We start from the raw sequence: 16,188 nt of genomic DNA, 5'->3' as shown, positions 1-16,188 counted from the left end.
AAATACTTATCCTACTACTATAATACATAAGATTAACTTGATGTCAACCATTCAGGTGTACACCTGAATGGTTGACAAGTGAATCTTATGTATTATATGTACACCTGAATGGTTGACATCAAGTGAATCTTATGTATTATATGTACACCTGAATGGTTGACATCAAGTGAATCTTATGCATTATAGTAGTAGGATAAGTATTTGTTGTATAGCACTTGTTGTAATTTGTCCTAATCACTAATAATAATTTTGTAATTTTGTACTTTGACTGTGCTGATTTCCAAACCTATTCAGGTACAAGCATAGCGATGCCCTTATTTGTTTAATCTGCCAACTGGAGGTTGGCAACCCTAGCTTTTTAGCTGGAGCACAAAAATCTTTTTTTGTCGCTAACAAAGAATTTCTCCCAAACTCAATAGTGCTGCGTGTTGCCAGAGGAGCAGAATTCTATTCAGCGCCTATTTCTGTATGCCTTATTTCAGCCTGCCTTTCCTTCTTTATCCCCAGCCATTTCTCTTTTCCCCTCTGTGCTTGCATTCCTTTACTCCTGTTCAGTGCTTAATCACTCAAACAAGAAGGCTCAAAACTGTCAAGAGAACTGTGTGTTGAAAGCCTGGGAATGGGGTTTATAGCTCAGCAGGCTTAGTTTGCACCGGGGCTTAGCCCTGCTTTCAGTATTGGAGGTAAATCCTAGAATACGTGAGAGAACGCTGACTTTCCAGAGTTCTGATCTGCATGTTCTGAAACAGGAAACAGGAGCGCTGCTTCTTTCAGACAAAAGGGCAGCCACATGTATCAAAAGGCTCACACATAGCACATTCTTCCCCATATGTGTATGAAACAACGTCTCTTAGATATGGAGCTTCAAAAGATGCACCCAATCCAACCTTATGTTTGCTCTTCAGCAATGTTGGGTCTTATGAATAAAATTGACAGTATCCCCCACTACTTTTACAATCTGGATATCCCTATCCTCCGTAGAGCGTTCTCTCTTGCTAGGGTCAATGCCTTTCCATCAAGGATGCTGTATGGAAGGTACCACCAAATTTTCCCCTGAAAAGGCCTCCCCTCAGCCTAAACCACCTCACAGGGGTGTTGTGAGGATAAAATAGAAGGGAAGAGAACGTGTAAGCTGCTTTGACCTCATTGAAGGAAGGTCAGGAGAAAAATAAATAGCAGATCTGGCTCTGCCCAAAGCAGCTCCCTACACCCGTATTTACCTTCAAGGTGCTTTGAGGAGGAGGAGGAAGAGGAGAAGAGTTGGTTTTTATACCCAGCTTTTCTCTGCCTTAAGGAGTCTCAAACCAGCTTTCAATCACCTTCCCTTCCCCCTCCCTTTGTGAGGTAGGTGGGGCTGAGAGAGATCGGAGAGAACTGTGACTGGCCCAAGGTCACCCAGCAGGCTTCATGTGGAGGAGCGGGGAAACCAGCCCGGTTCTCCAGATTAGAGTCCGTCACTCATGTGGAGGAGTGGGGAACCAAACCTGGTTCTCCAGATCAGAGTCCGCTGCTCTTAACCACTACACCATGCTGGCTGGTTACTACTACGTCACACATTCCAGGACTCAACTGCATGACCGAAAATGGCACCAAGCCTCCGCACAACCTCAGCTTACTTTTTCTTTCTTAATTCATCCTCTGCTCATCCACTCTGTCCTTTCCGTCCATCCTTTTCTTTCCCCGCTATATTTCTGTACAATATGGTTTCATAAGCCTCTGCTCCCTTCTGCGGACTCCACCCACACCCTCGGCATCCCTCCTTGCCCCCATTCGTCTTTCTCACCTGGATCAAAGTGTTCTTCCAACTCCGACGCACCAACAGAAGCCAAGAACAGCAAGCAAAGCACTGTGGGCCCCATAATGCTCTCTGGGCTCGCTGGTTACACCCGCAGTTGAGTCTTCATGCCTTTCAAACAGAACAAAATGGAAGTTAACCACATGCGGGTCCCTTACGCGTTGCTGACAGTCTTTGCCTGGCTGACTCAACGTGTGTAGGCAGTCCTGTCCCTCTTCTGCCTGGGGTCGGGCACTTTCTCTTGGCCCCCAAGCTATTAAATAATTCACATTCCATGCACCAGAGTCAACAGTATCCTGCTATTGTCCTTATTTCCCGACCCAAAAAGAATAGAAATCACATACTGGCAGCCGTGTGACACATAATCACAGGGAAAGGCCACAAGCCAAACCTGTGGTTGAGCGCATGCTGTGGCGGAGGAGATCCCCAGCTTGATTTTACAGAGCCAGTCATTTGACAGGCGAAACCAAAAATATGAGGGAAATTATTTGCTTTCTTTCCATTCTTTCCATCTGAAGAGGTGAGCTCTCACTCAAGCAAACGTGAGGTGCGGCTGGACTTCGGTTTTGTTTTTCAAAAACACTCGGTCGGTCGGACAAGTTAAATAGCGAAAGCTGGCGCTCAAGTATTGGTTATAAATAATCCAATATTTAAAGAAATCCTTGATTAAACTAGAAACAAAGAAATTCTAGTGCTAATTAATTTCACCATTAAAAAGGTAAGGTAAAGGTCCCCTGTGCAAGCACCGGGTCATTGCTGACCATTGGGGTGATGTCACATCCCGACGTTTCCTAGGCAGACTTTGTTTACGGGGTGGTTGCCAGTGCCTTCCCCAGTCATCTTCCCTTTACCCCCAGGAAGCTGGGTCCTCATTTGACCGACCACGGAAGGATGGAAGGCTGAGTCAACCTTGAGCCGGCTACCTGAAACCGACTTCCGTCAGGATCGAACTCAGGTCGTGAGCAGAGCTTGGACTGCAGTACTGCAGCTTACCACTCTGCGCCACGGGGCTACTAATTTCACAATTACCCAACCCCTAATTCTGCAAATCCTGAAAGAAGCTATACCACTTAAATCCCAATGAACAAGCATAGAAACGAGGTGAAGAGGGTGGTGAACCTTACAACCCACACAATAAATAAAGAAGCCTAAAAGACTAAGGGGGGGGGGGGAATTAAACCTGATTTTGTTCAGGAATCAAGCCCACAATATTGGCAGGGGTTACAAATCAATTTCACAAAATACTTGAAATCGCAACACGTAAAACACTCCTCATGTTTATAGTGAAACAGAAGACCACGCTCAATATAGTCTCTTTGGCAGTGATCCAAATCACAATTCAGCATATTCCTATGTCAAGACGTGCAAAAATTCTGTACAGGGTTCTTACAGCTTTAATAAATCCTGCATACAAATTTTGTAAAAAAATTTCATGGAAACAGAGTTGATCTTTTAGCATCCTTTTTACAGTCTTCTTTTAGCCTGAGAACTGTGTGAGCCACATTTGAAGTTGCTCCGTGTTTTATCCGGACAGGTATTTTAACGCTGGGATTTAATGATGATGTTGCATGTTTGTATTAGGCCTCAGGCGGGTTTATTGGATCGCCTCTTAACTGTGCCCAACGGCAGATCTGGACCCATCGCTCCTGCTGCAAGATACCGGACAGGGCAAAGAACATGTGATAGATACACATAAGCACATTAAGACCCCCCCCCACTGAAAATACCCTCTTATTGTAAGGAAAGGGTGCCTCAAGTGACTCCCCCTACAGCTCTGGGCAGGGTCCCATCTGCTGTTGCCTAGCAACCAATGTCACACACCCCACTCCTCCGGCCACTGGGATGTGTGGAAAACGCCTGTGTGGGTGTGAATGGGGCCGGGGGCCAGCTGCTCCCACAATCCTTTGCTGGAATGTCCCTTCTAACAGCTGCCTTGATCTAAGGCCGGTAAACAGCAGCTGGCAGGCCCCAGTGGGGGGGGGGTGCCAACATGGAGGGGCATGAATCAAGGCATTGACCGGACGCCCCTTTTGTACCGAGGGGGGAGAAACCCTGGACCGAACGCAGACCGGAAAACTCAAACGGAGATACGCGGTGCAAGAGCTTGGAACGACTGCCGCTTGTCAATAGTTGGAAATGCTTAGGTGTTGTACTGGGGTGGGGGGCTCGTATGACTAGGGCAGGGGTCGGCAAACTCATTAGTCAAAAGAGCCAAGTATCAACAGTACAACGATTGAGATTTCTTTTGAGAGCCAAATTTCTTAAACTTAAACTATATAGGTAGGTACACTGTTTATTAACTTAATAAACTTTAATTAAAGTTTTAAGTCTTAATTAAACTATAGGTACACCGAATAAAACTTGATATCATACTTAACAGTGATCTTATTTATTGATAAAAATTAAATTGTAAGTCCCTGCCATTTCCCCCTCCCCGTCCGTAGTCCTCGTCTGGAGGCCTGGTCTACCGCCATAAAAGCCTGTTGGTAGACCTGGCCTCCGGCTGAGTCCCATTGGGAGGCCAGGTCTACCCATTGGCTTTCTTGGCAGTAGACCTGGCCTCCGGAGTCCCATAGAAGCCAATTGGTAGACCTGGCCTCTGAAGGGGGACTTTTTCCCCTCCTCAGAGTCCAGGTCTACCGCCAAGAAAGCCAGTGGGTAGACATGGCCTCCCAATGGGACTCAGCTGGAGGCCAGGTCTACCAAAGGAAGCCCGCCCCGCCCAACAGCTGATAGGCGGGCGGGGGGGCAGGAACCATGGAACCGCCCGCCCAGCAATCGCGTGGCTAGAGGGGAGGGGAGGCTTTAGCATCCCAACCATTGAGGGCAAGGGAAAGGTGGACCTGGCCATTCTCCACGGCGGGGGGGGGGGGGGAGACAGCGCGCCCACTCGCCTGCTCTCTCTCTCTCTCTTTCTCTCTCTCAGGTGCGCCAGCTCCCCAGCCTGGCTGCCGGCACGAGCGGCACGAGAGCAGGGGCTCCAAACCAAGTTCGGAGAGCCGCACTCAACGAGCCACATGAGAGGGGATATGATAACCATGTTCAAGTACTTGAGGGGCTGTCATATAGAGGAGGGTGCCGAGTTGTTTTCTGTTGCCCAAGAAGGTTGGACCAGAACCAGAATACTGAAACAAAAAACAGACAAGACACCCGGACCAGATGGAATTACTGCTTCACTTTCAATCCACTTTCAATGCCATTTCATACAGTAAAATCCAGCTGCAAGGTGCATTGAAAGTGGATTGAAAGTGCATTATTTGGCATGTGCAAAAGCGCCCTAATAGACTGAACACAGTAAGGCGTCAAAGGGCTATGCCTTCTTGGAAGCCATACCTGCTGATCATCTCAGCTTTTCTGCCTCATCCCAGCACAGTGAGGAAATAAACCGTTCACATGCTCAGAGATTCTCCCCCTTGATTATTGTTACACCGTGCCCTGTGGCTCAAGGGTGTCATTTTGAGCAGGTGGGCAGTAGACTACGCCCCTCCATGACTCACACTATACATTTTTTTAATTTATTTTTTAAAACTTTATTGATATAACATATACAATTCAATACATACTGCCCTTACAACAACCGGTCAACTATACTCAACCTTACATTTCCCATTCAAAAATACAACCAGTTAAGATATATTAAATTTGAAGGAAGTTTATCAAGGTCAGTCAAATATTGAACTATCAGAAACCAATTTTCTACAAAACCGGAAGGGCTATTCTTATTTAAGGAGTCCAAACCGTCTTGGATTTTTCCCATTACAAATAAATGCCATATTTTATCAAACCAATTCTGTATCGAAGGTGGTTTAACATCCTTCCATTTAGCTGCAATAACCATTTGGCCTGCTGACAGAAGTGTTAAAATCATCGCTAATTTCGACTTAAGACGATTTACAATTAGGTCAATAACCGAGTAGAGCAATCTCAGGGTTATTTGGGATTTTACAATTCATCATTTTTTCTACATGCCCAAATACCTCCGACCAAAAATTCCTAATGACCACCAGCAATGTAAATACGTACCAGGCTGTCCACATTTTTTCCAACAAAGAGGACTATACTCACACTATACATGTTTGTTTCCTTGGTGGTCTCCCATCCAAATACTAACGGGCTGACCCTGCTTAGCTTCTGAGATCTGACGAGGGTGGGACGAGAGCCAGCGTGGTATAGTGGTTAAGAGCAGTGGTTTGGAGCAGCGGACTCTAATCTGGAGAACTGGGTTTGATTCCCCACTCCTCCACATGAGTGGTGGCGGCTAATCTGGTGAACCGGGTTGGTTTCCCCACTCCTCCACATGAAGCCAGCTGGGTGACCTTGGGCTAGTCACAGCTCTCTCAGCCCCACCCACTTCACAGGGTGTCTGTTGTGGGGAGGGGAAGGCGATTATAAGTCGGTTTGATTCTTCCTCAAGTGGTAGAGAAAGTGGCACATAAAAACCTCCTCCTCCTCGCCGCCTTCCCTCCCAATCAGTAATACAGGACCCACCAAAACTCCCAATTTAAGATCCTTTGTTTCTGCTTACGTGGCCGCAGGGCCATGTCCTTGCAGCCGGGACTCTGTGATCACGTTCGGCCCTATGGTATGTTTAATCTAATGGTTAATTTACTGCTGGCAGGCAGTCAGGAGCTGTGCGGGGGCATCCGCCGGGCTTTGCAGCTTTCCACAGTGGGCCAGTTAAGCTGGGCTGGCACTGGGATCCCGCCTGCCTTGCATTCTTGCGGCATAGCTGGGATTCCTCGCCTTCCTTGCCCCCCTTCAGCGCCTTTTGTCTTTTCTCCAAGAACAGAGAGGATGCAGCGGGAGATCCCTGGGTCGCAGGGGGTTAAAATCTCGCTGGGCAAAATAAGGACACCTTCAGCTGCTGACAGAAATTGAGGGAAGGGGCGGTGGGGCCATTCTCCTCTCCCCACCCCACCCCATTATTATGTGACATCCATTCATACTACAGTGGATATGTTTTAATCCTGACCAGGCTTAATAAGAGCCAGAGTTTAGCCTCAGAATATGTTTTTAATGTTCGGGTCCTGGGTGCCGTTTTAGGCTTTAGGAAGGATGACAACGTTTTAGTAGTGGATGCCTGGAGATTTGCCGTAAGCCCAGGAGATCTCCAGCCACCCCCCGGAGGTTGGCAACCTTAGGTGCTGCGCTGGGAACTCAATTCCCAGGTGCATGGGAAGCAGATTTAGCTACCATTTGTTTTATTTACTTCATTTGTCGCCCACCTTTTTCGCTGAGACTGGAGGTGGATTACAAAACATAAAAATTTAAGCTAAAAGCATAAAACGTTCAATAAAGAGCGCAACAGGGCTTGGGTAACAGAATGATAAAACCATGCCCACATAAAACTGTCCAAGGCATGACCTACCAACAACGTAGAAAGTGAATTACAAAGGTAGAAGACAGGGCAATAAAAGAAAAAAACGATAGTTGCGATAAACATTGCAACAGACTGCAATCCTATTCTCTTACAAAAGAATCCGGCCAGGCAGTTTTCACCGCCTGCATTTGCTGCCACCTTTTTGAATCCCCTGCATCCTTCCAGGAAGGGCAGCATGGTGTAGCGGTTAACAGCGGTGGGCTCTAATCTGGAGAACCAAGTTTGTTTCCCCACTCTTCCATATGCCAACTTAAGGGCCTCGTCCTTTGTTTCTGCTTATGCGGCCGCAGGGCCATGTGGGACTCTGTGTTCATGTTCTGTCCTATGGTACGTTTAATGTAATGGTTAATTTACTGCTGGCAGGCAGTCAGGAGCTGTGGGGGCATCCGCCGGGCATCCGCCTTGGGCTAGTTCTCTCCGAACTCTCTCAGCCCCACCTACTTCACAAGCCGCGCGGGGAGGGGAAGAGATTGTGATTGTAAGCCGCTTTGAGACTCCTTAAGGTAGAGAAAAGCGGGTATAAAAACCAACTCTTCTTTCCAACTCTGCTCATGCACACACAGGCAGGGGTGGGCAAAACCGGTTCCCGGCCCTACCTGGGCAGGCGGGCATGACTTGACTGGCATTCCAAGGTGGTTTCAGATGCACAGCTGCCAAATGGCCCATTAAGCACGCTATTATTGTGGTTCATCCACAACCAGGCACAAAAGAAAGAAAGAAAAAAAACAGAAAAGGGAGGCAACCTTTTCACTTTGCACAACCGAGCAGTTAGCTGTATCTGCAGGCTCTGAAGCCGCACAACAGTTATTTTCTTTACGGGGACAGCCGGTCTATCTGTCTCCCAATCTGGGACAGATTCTGTCCACTTCAGAAACTGCGGAGCCAAGGAAGGTCCAGTCAAGACAGCGCTTCCCCACCAAGCTCACATTCCTTTTTGGCATTCAACAGGTATCTCTGTCAAATCCTTAGACCTGGAGAACTTACTCCAAGAAGGCAAATGTTTGTTTTCTCTCCGTTATTCACATCCAACATTCTCTACTTAACGTGACCGCTCCTTTATATAAGTTTTGCTCTTCAGCTTCCACATATGCAGAGGAGCCAAATGCTCCCAGCACCATAAGCAAAGTCCGTGGGGCGGTGATGGATGAAATTATTTGCTATGCAGAACTGCTCATCACTAGAAGCCAAATTATTTTGGATGGTGCTGCTGCAGTCATCTTGTATGGGGGCTTCCTAGAAGCACCTGGTTGGCCACTGTGTGAACAGACTGCTGGACTCGGTGGGCCTCGGTCTGATCCAGCAGGGTTTTTCTTATGTTCTTATTTTCTAGTTACAATCAATGAAGAAATTCAGGCTGATAGATGGAAGCAGGGTTGCCAATAATTTGGGGTAGAAAATGTCCTGTCCCTTTAATAGAGGCTTAATGGATGTTATCTACCAGATGATGCTCTTTACCTCCATGTTATTTTCCACACATTAAGCCTCTGTTAAAGGGACAGCACATTTTGCTATCTGGATTGTTGGCAACCCTAGATACAAGTCACACATTGGAAACCGGCAAGTGGCAGTGGTGTAAATTTCCCCACAAAATGGAAATTTTAAATTTTAATTTCACTATGAACAGTAAGTTCTTCTCTCAAATTCTGTGACAAGGGGCTCAGGTTTTGCAGCCGCAGAAATACAGATTCATGTCCCAAACTTACATTTTCTAGGATTCACCTACATTTCATTGGGGGGGGGGGGGCATTGCTTTCGTTTTTAGTTTTCCAGATCGACACGAACAATTTTATCACGCAGACAATAAAACGTGGTGCAAAAGGCAATTTTATTGTCGGTCTCCAGTTAATATGATTACTGGTTTGTAACCTGGGATTTTCTTTCTCCTTTAATTCCACTGCTGCTGCTGAAAAAGACAGCTGTCAGTTTTACACAGTTGCCACATCTCCTGTCTATTCCTTGCTGTGTCTTGTTCCTCAACTCCCCCCCCCAAGCAATCAGGGTTTCTATCAGTTCCCCAGAAGGCGGGAGTCGGGACACAGTAACTAAACCATGCAAGAAATCACACAAGAGGCCCTACAGGAAGAATACCAAAAGTGAAAAAGAATCCTCTGGATTGCAACCTAGCCAGAGATGGAGAAAGCCAGCATGGTGTGGTGGTTAAGAGTGGCAGACTCTAATCAGGAGAATTGGGTTTGATTCTCCGCTCTTCCACCTGAGTGGCGGACTCTAATCTGGAGAACCAGATCCCCCACTCCCACGCCTGCTGGGTGAGCTAGTCACAGTTCTCTCAGAACTTTCTCAGCCTCAGCTACCTCACAAGGTGCCTGTTGTGTGGGGGGGAGTTGATTGTAAATCTCTTTGAGACTCCTTTTGGCAGAGAAAAGCAGGGGATAAAAACCAACTCTTCTTCTTCTTCAAAACTTCATCTTGTTAATTTCTTTATGGCCGACCGGTGTCAAAGGCACAAGAGCAGGGCCAGTAAGGACGCTGGCAGCCCTGTCTGCAAACTGGCCACTAAACACCAACCACCAAATCCGCCCTAGAACACTTCGTTTAATGCTCTCTTCCCTTCTGCCTACGGATTGCAACAAGATCAGTCATGATTCATCCCACAGACCAAAAAGCAAACAAGGGAGTAGAAAAGCGGAACATTTTGACATGACATCTCATAACTTGACCGCATACAAGCACCAGCCAATCGGCATGTAGATGCCTGTAAATGTCTTCTGCTTAATTAGATTGCTCTTTCATCTTCTCTGCACTGAGTTTGGTAAATGCTGGCAAGTGCACAGCTTATTTTTTAAAAAAAACTGATCGGGGGGAGAAGGGGGACCTATTACATCCTTAAGGAAGGCATTTAAACCAGCGGTATTTCAGGAATTGCAGGGCAGAACTAAAGGAACAACAACAGCGAGTCAATAGGAAACGGTAAATTAATCGGCCGGTGCCCCAAATGGAAGCAGAGTCAACATGTGGCTTGCAATAGTCCTGGGAAAGTACAAAGATGCCCTAAATTTGGCATCATCTGCCCCCTCTAGGTTTGCTGGATTTTGTTTTCAGCCTTGCTACTAAGCATTTTAATGTGGACCATTACTAACAGCAGCCTCTCTCGCAGAAATGTAACAGGTGACGTTTTCCCTGGCATGCAGGGAAAGCAATGAGAAAAGCTTCACTTATGTAAGTGCTGCATATCAGGCTGCTGTTCAACAGGCCCACAGAACTTGGAGCCTATTGAGTCAACATCAACCTAGTAGGGACCCCATAAACTTTGGGGTGGGTGGCGGTGCTGTCAGCCTGGGAATGCAAAAAAAGGGTCCATACTCTGCTTTTCTCCCCCATAGGGACCCAAAGAGACTTACAACATTGTTCTATGCTCACAACAGCCCTCTGAGGTAGGCTAGGCCAAGAGAGAACCTTCCATGGTAGAGCGAGGGCAGACAACATTGGTCTTCCTGGTCCCAGTCTAACAATCTAACCGCAACACCACGCTGTCAAGAACAAAACTCGAGGATCTGGGTCTTGGTCCATCACAAGATGTGCAGGACTGTGTTCAAAAGAACAGCAATATGGCAGCTGGTGCCAGCTTTCCTCCCTGTACCTTTAGACAGCCCACTGCAGCTCAGTAAGGCATCCCACAGTACCACAACAGCGTCGTTTCCCAGCCCACTAAACGTTTTGGAGAGTGAGAGGCAAAATACAAGTTACAAGAAATGAACATAAGAACATACAAAAAGGCCATGCTGGATCAGACCAAGGCCCATCAAGTCCAGCAGTCTGTTCACACGGTGGCCAACCAGGTGCCTTGAGGAAGCCCCCAAACAAGACGACTGCAGCAGCACCATCCTGCCTGTGTTCCACAGCACCTAAGATAATGGGCATGCTCCTCTGGTTCTGCCGAGTGTAGATATGCATCATGACTAGTATCCATTTTGACTAGTAGCCATGGACAGCCCTCTCCTCCATGAACACGTCCACTCTTCTCTTAAAGCCTTCCAAGTTGGCAGTGATCACCACATCCTGGGGCAGGGAGTTCCACAATTTAACTTTGCGTTGTGTGAAGAGATACGTCCTTTTATCTGTTTTTAATCTCTCACCCTCCAGCTTCAGCAAATGAGAGGAGTCAATGGTCAAACAGCAAGAAAAAAAAACATGCAGCTTCCAAGACAAACACAGGAAGGCTTGTACAAGAGAGCAGCGGACTCTAATCTGGAGAACCAGGTTCGATTCCCCACTCCTCCACATGAAGCCTTCCGGGTGACCTTGGGCCAGTCACAGTCCTCTCCGAACTTTCTCAGGCCCAACTACCTCACGAGGTGTCGGTTGTGGGGAGGAGAAGGGAAGGTGATTGTAAGCCGGTTTTAGACTCCTTTTGGTAGAGAAAAGCGGGGTATAAAAACCAACTCTTCTTTTTCTTCTTCTTTATAATATGGGGCCAAACTGCTAGGTCAGACATGCTACCTTTGAAGAGATCCCCTGCAGCTCTTTCCACTGTTTATTACTACTCTTTGGGGTCCTTCTTTGGACCAAGTCGGGAGAGGAGATTAACCACTGCCATTTTCACCAGCTGAATCAGCCCTTGGGGTTGTTATTTACCCCAAGGAGAAGGGGAATATAGATGCCAGCATGATGTGTGTGTTAGGTGCTGGCAAGTCGCTTCCGACTCATGGCGACCCTATGAATCAATATCCTCCAAAGTGTCCTATCCTTAACAGCCTTGCTCAGGTCTTGCAAATTAAGGGCCGTGGCTTCCTTTATAGCAGGGGTGGGGAACCTCAGGCCCGGGGGCAGTATGCGGCCCCTGAGGACATTTTTTGTGGCCCTCGGGAGATCCGGGGTCCTGCTGCAGAGGTGGGGCGCAGGGTGGCCCTCCCAGAGGGTGTTCCTGGCGCCACGGCCAGGACCTCCTCTCACCGACTGTCGGCTGTTGAGCAGCGAGAGGGAGGGGGAAAGAGGCTGGCGGCTCCCGGTGGCAGAGCATATGCAGGAGCCGATCGGGCTTCAGGCGGGCCCTTTTGTGGACTGGGGAGGAGAGGGCATGGAGACTGGGGCCCGGTCGCGCGGGGCTCTGTGCGCCACTGGGTGTGTGTGTGGGGGGGCAGGGGAGGCTGGGGCCCGGTCACGTGGGGCCAGTGTGTGTGTGTGTTGGGGAAGGCTTTTCTCTCTTTTCTTCCTCTTTTTCTGTCACTCTTTCTCCTTTCTCTCCCTCTCTTTCTGTCTCTTTCTTTGTCTCCCTCCGTCCTCTTCTTTGTCTCCCTCCGTCCTCTTCTTTCTTTCTCCCTCTCTCTCCATTTCTTTCTCCCTCTCTCTCCATTTCTTTCTCCCTTTCTCTCCCTCCCTTTTCCTCTTTCTCTGTTTTCCTTCCTCCCTTGCCAATCGACTGTGGGCTGCGCCCCCCTGGCACCTTGTTTGCTCGGGCCCACTGCTGGCTGCCCTTCCGCCTGGGAGGGGGGAGTGGGGGCACCCTGCAGGCCTTCTCTGTGTGGCCTCCCCTGGGGTTGCCAACCTCCAGGTGGTAGCAAAAAAGGACTAGCACGACTCAATCAAGAAATTAAACAATTCATTAAAGTGCTATAATAGAAACCACCACAAGTGTGCAATACTTACAAAGTAAACACTATAAACACTATAAACACTATAAACAACAAATATTGGGAACAAATGGGAAAAAGTCCAAAGTCCAAAAGTCTTATCCTATTCAATCCTCTTCTGATCCAAGCGTAGATACAAAGTCCATATGGGTCCAAAGATTATAAAAAGACAACGGAGGAAACGCTATTCCGGATATCTTTTAGCGCTTTCACCAAAGCATGGCTTCATCAGCCTATAAAATTCATACAATAATTTTTATAATATTTTACATTCCTATAAATTTTTATAAACAATCCATAATAGTTGATAATAATTATAAGGATAGACAATAATATTATGCAAAAGCTTACCTCTTAGTGTGATAGAAAGCATACTCGTTGGGAGAAATATATTCCATATAATTTAATTTTCTTTCTTTTTCATAGAACGTATTAGTTTCTTGTAAAATACTATTTTTTGCAATTTTTTATTCAGTTTTTTTGCTCCCAAAGGAAAGGGCTGCTAAACCTTCCGGTCTCAAGTCAGATTGTAATAGACTGTGTAGGCAGATATAGAGCTAATGAGTCGTGCTAGTTCTTTTTTGCTATACTTGTTGTTACTAGTATTGAGTATTTTTTGCATAACCTCCAGGTGGTGGCTGGAGACCTGGCAACCCTAGCCTCTTCCCCCCCCCCCACTGGGAGATCTACACCTGGTGTGGCCCCTGAATGATGTCATAAATGTGCAAATGGCCCTTGGCAGGAAAAAGGTTCCCCACCCCTGCTTTATAGAGTCAATCCATCTCTTGTGGGGTCTTCCTCTTTTCCTGCTGCCTTCCGCTTTTCCTAGCATTATTGTCTTTTCCAGTGACTCTTGTCTTCTCAGAATGTGACCAACGTACGACATCCTCAGTTTAGTTAAATGATACCTGCATTCATTTTTCTCCCACAGGGCAAACAACAGCCCTGGGGAAGGGATCTGGATTACGAAAACTGTGCAGATAAAAAGAGTATTAACCCCTCACCCCTGCCACCGCAACTCCAATCTAAATCAGAGCCACCACACAGACGCAACTTCAAATCACAAAATCAGTGGGACATCCTTTCATAGACACCCTCTATATATCTAGACGGGCCTTTCGTTCACTTGCAGGAGCTAGGGGTCCGTTCTTCCGCTATTAATTTTGTTTTTATACAATATTATGACAGATGCATTCAGTAATAATACACAGACATGAGTACATTGAAGTTGCTTGTTTTTTTATTGTATATCATGTTGCAGTGGTTAGTGGTTAAGGGCGGTGGTTTGGAGCGGTGGACTCTGATCTGGAGAACCGGGTTTGATTCCCGACTCCTCCATGTGAGCGGCGGAGGCTAATCTGGTGAACTGGGTTTGTTTCCCCACTCCTACACACGAAGCCAGCAGGGTGACCTTGGGTTAGTCACACTCTCTCAGCCCCACCTACCTCACAGGGTGTCTGTTGTGGGGAGGGGAAGGACATTGTAAGCTGGTCTGATTCTTCCTTAAGTGGTAGAGAAAGTCGGCATATAAAAACCGACTCTTCTTTATACCAGTGACACTCATTCAGTCACTCAGGAGCTGCAGGCAGCTCTTCGAGAGTCCACCTGTGGCTTTTCTGAGCACCATTCCCCAATGTGGCAACCTGCCCCCAGATTCTGGAAGGTATGAAAAGCTATCGCCCGGTGCGGGTTGAGGCTGGGAGCTGGTTGCCACTTGGCACAGAAAGAGCTCTAAACGCCCTGTCTCTCGCAACACCAGAGTTCCTCTTAAAAGACACTTCTAACATAAGGAAGTGTTTATCTTTTAATATACAGCTTAATAAAGTTCCTGGAGGACTTGAAAGCTGCTTTGTGTCGTAGATCTGACTCTCAAGACCTTTCCCTCATTCCAGGCACACGAGAGCTGGATTGAACAGAAGCATGGAGAGACCCTACATGCTCAGAGGAACTCTGGTAATTTAGAAGGTTATTGTCATACATTTAATATAAATATTTATATCTTATTGTATATGTGTGTGGTGGGCTGGTGAACAGGGCGTACAGTGGTCATGTGGCTCTTTGGGTTATTGGTAGCCAATAATGTGGCTTTTTGTGAGTAAGGTTGCCAACCTCCAGGTACTAGCTGGAGATCTCCTGCTATTACAACTGATCTCCAGCCGATAGAGATCAGTACACCTGAAGAAAATGGCCACTTTGGCAATTGGACTCTATGGCATTTAAGTCCCTCCCCTCCCTGAACCCCGTCCTCCTCAGGCTCCACCCAAAAAACCTCCTGCCGGTGGCGAAGAGAGACCTGGCAACCCTATTTGTGAGCCACAGAGGGAGTACCACACTGCTGTTTCCGTTTTCATAACAGAGAGAATCCCTTGATTCTCTCTCCCCACCACAAGCCTTTAAACTGCAGCAAAAAAGAAAAGAGCAAATTCATTCTACCATCTCTCAACAGACATGTGCATTTGTACGGTTTGTCTGGCCTAGCCAACAAACCGTAAGTTTAGCACCGAATTTCAAAAATATCCATATACCCGTTAGCTGTTTTCTTGCTGCATACAAATATTTTACCAACACCACCTGCCAAAGCAATTATGCCATGAATGAGTCAACTAATGTGATCTAATATTGCCTTTGGTTCTAAATACACATGTATACATTTGAAGCAGACGATCCCAGATTCAATACCTGGGACCTCCACTCAAAGGATCTCAGCCCCTAACCCTGGATAGTCATTGCCAGGTACTGATCTAGACAGACTAATAAGACACATTTCATATGTACAGTTCTGTTGACTGTTCTCAGACAGCTTCCACGCTTTGTCTCCTTCACCCATGCTAACGTCCAAATGCATGCGTGCCACGGAAATCTGTAGGACCAAAGGAAAACCTCTTGCTATTAGTCCTGCCCTCCAAATTTGTGTTGTTCCTGGTTTACCGACAAACCCTGAAAAACATTTGAACTCAGAACAGTAGCAAGTTACCCCTAACACCTACTCTCTGCATATCAAAAAGCTGTTTACAAAGACCCTATTTCTAATCCACCAAGATGCTCCGGAATTATGAACCCCAATCTGATAAAGGCATCCGAGTGCGATTTCTCCATTTTTTCCTAGAGCCTGAATTTTGGTGCATGCAACTGGCCCAAGGGGAAAACCAACATTATCTTATTGTGAATTTTATTAGGTAATGTGGATTATAATAAACAGATGTCACAGAAATAGAAGATATGCCACCAACTCCTGAATGGTTACAGACGTACCAGAGAAACGGTGTTAATTATATGGGGGGGGGGGATCAACACCAAGTCCTGAATGGTAACAGATGTACTAGAGCAGTGGTTCCCAACCTTTTTTTGACCAGGGACCACTAGGACTTTTTTGTTTGGTGCAGGGACCCCAAGGTTCAAAATAAAAATTCCGACAATTTGAAAAT

General features: G+C 46.8%; 1 protein-coding gene across 1 annotated transcript in view; it reads right to left on the bottom strand.

The window, feature by feature from the left end:
• The window catches only part of DDR1 (discoidin domain receptor tyrosine kinase 1), a 30,380-nt gene extending 28,469 nt beyond the window's left edge, over nucleotides 1-1,911 (bottom strand). Inside the window, exon 1 of the mRNA XM_056851965.1 lies at nucleotides 1,784-1,911. Within this exon, the coding sequence (XP_056707943.1) occupies nucleotides 1,784-1,859 (76 nt within the window). The 5' untranslated portion in view covers nucleotides 1,860-1,911. The remainder of the gene's footprint in view (nucleotides 1-1,783) is intronic.
• Between the last annotated feature and the right edge of the window lie 14,277 nt (nucleotides 1,912-16,188).

The sequence above is a fragment of the Euleptes europaea genome, chromosome 1 (assembly GCF_029931775.1).
Source record: "Euleptes europaea isolate rEulEur1 chromosome 1, rEulEur1.hap1, whole genome shotgun sequence".
Classification (NCBI taxonomy): Eukaryota; Metazoa; Chordata; class Lepidosauria; order Squamata; family Sphaerodactylidae; genus Euleptes; species Euleptes europaea.
The sequence above is the reverse complement of the archived record's forward strand: the minus strand, read 5'-3'. Positions and strand labels throughout refer to the sequence as shown.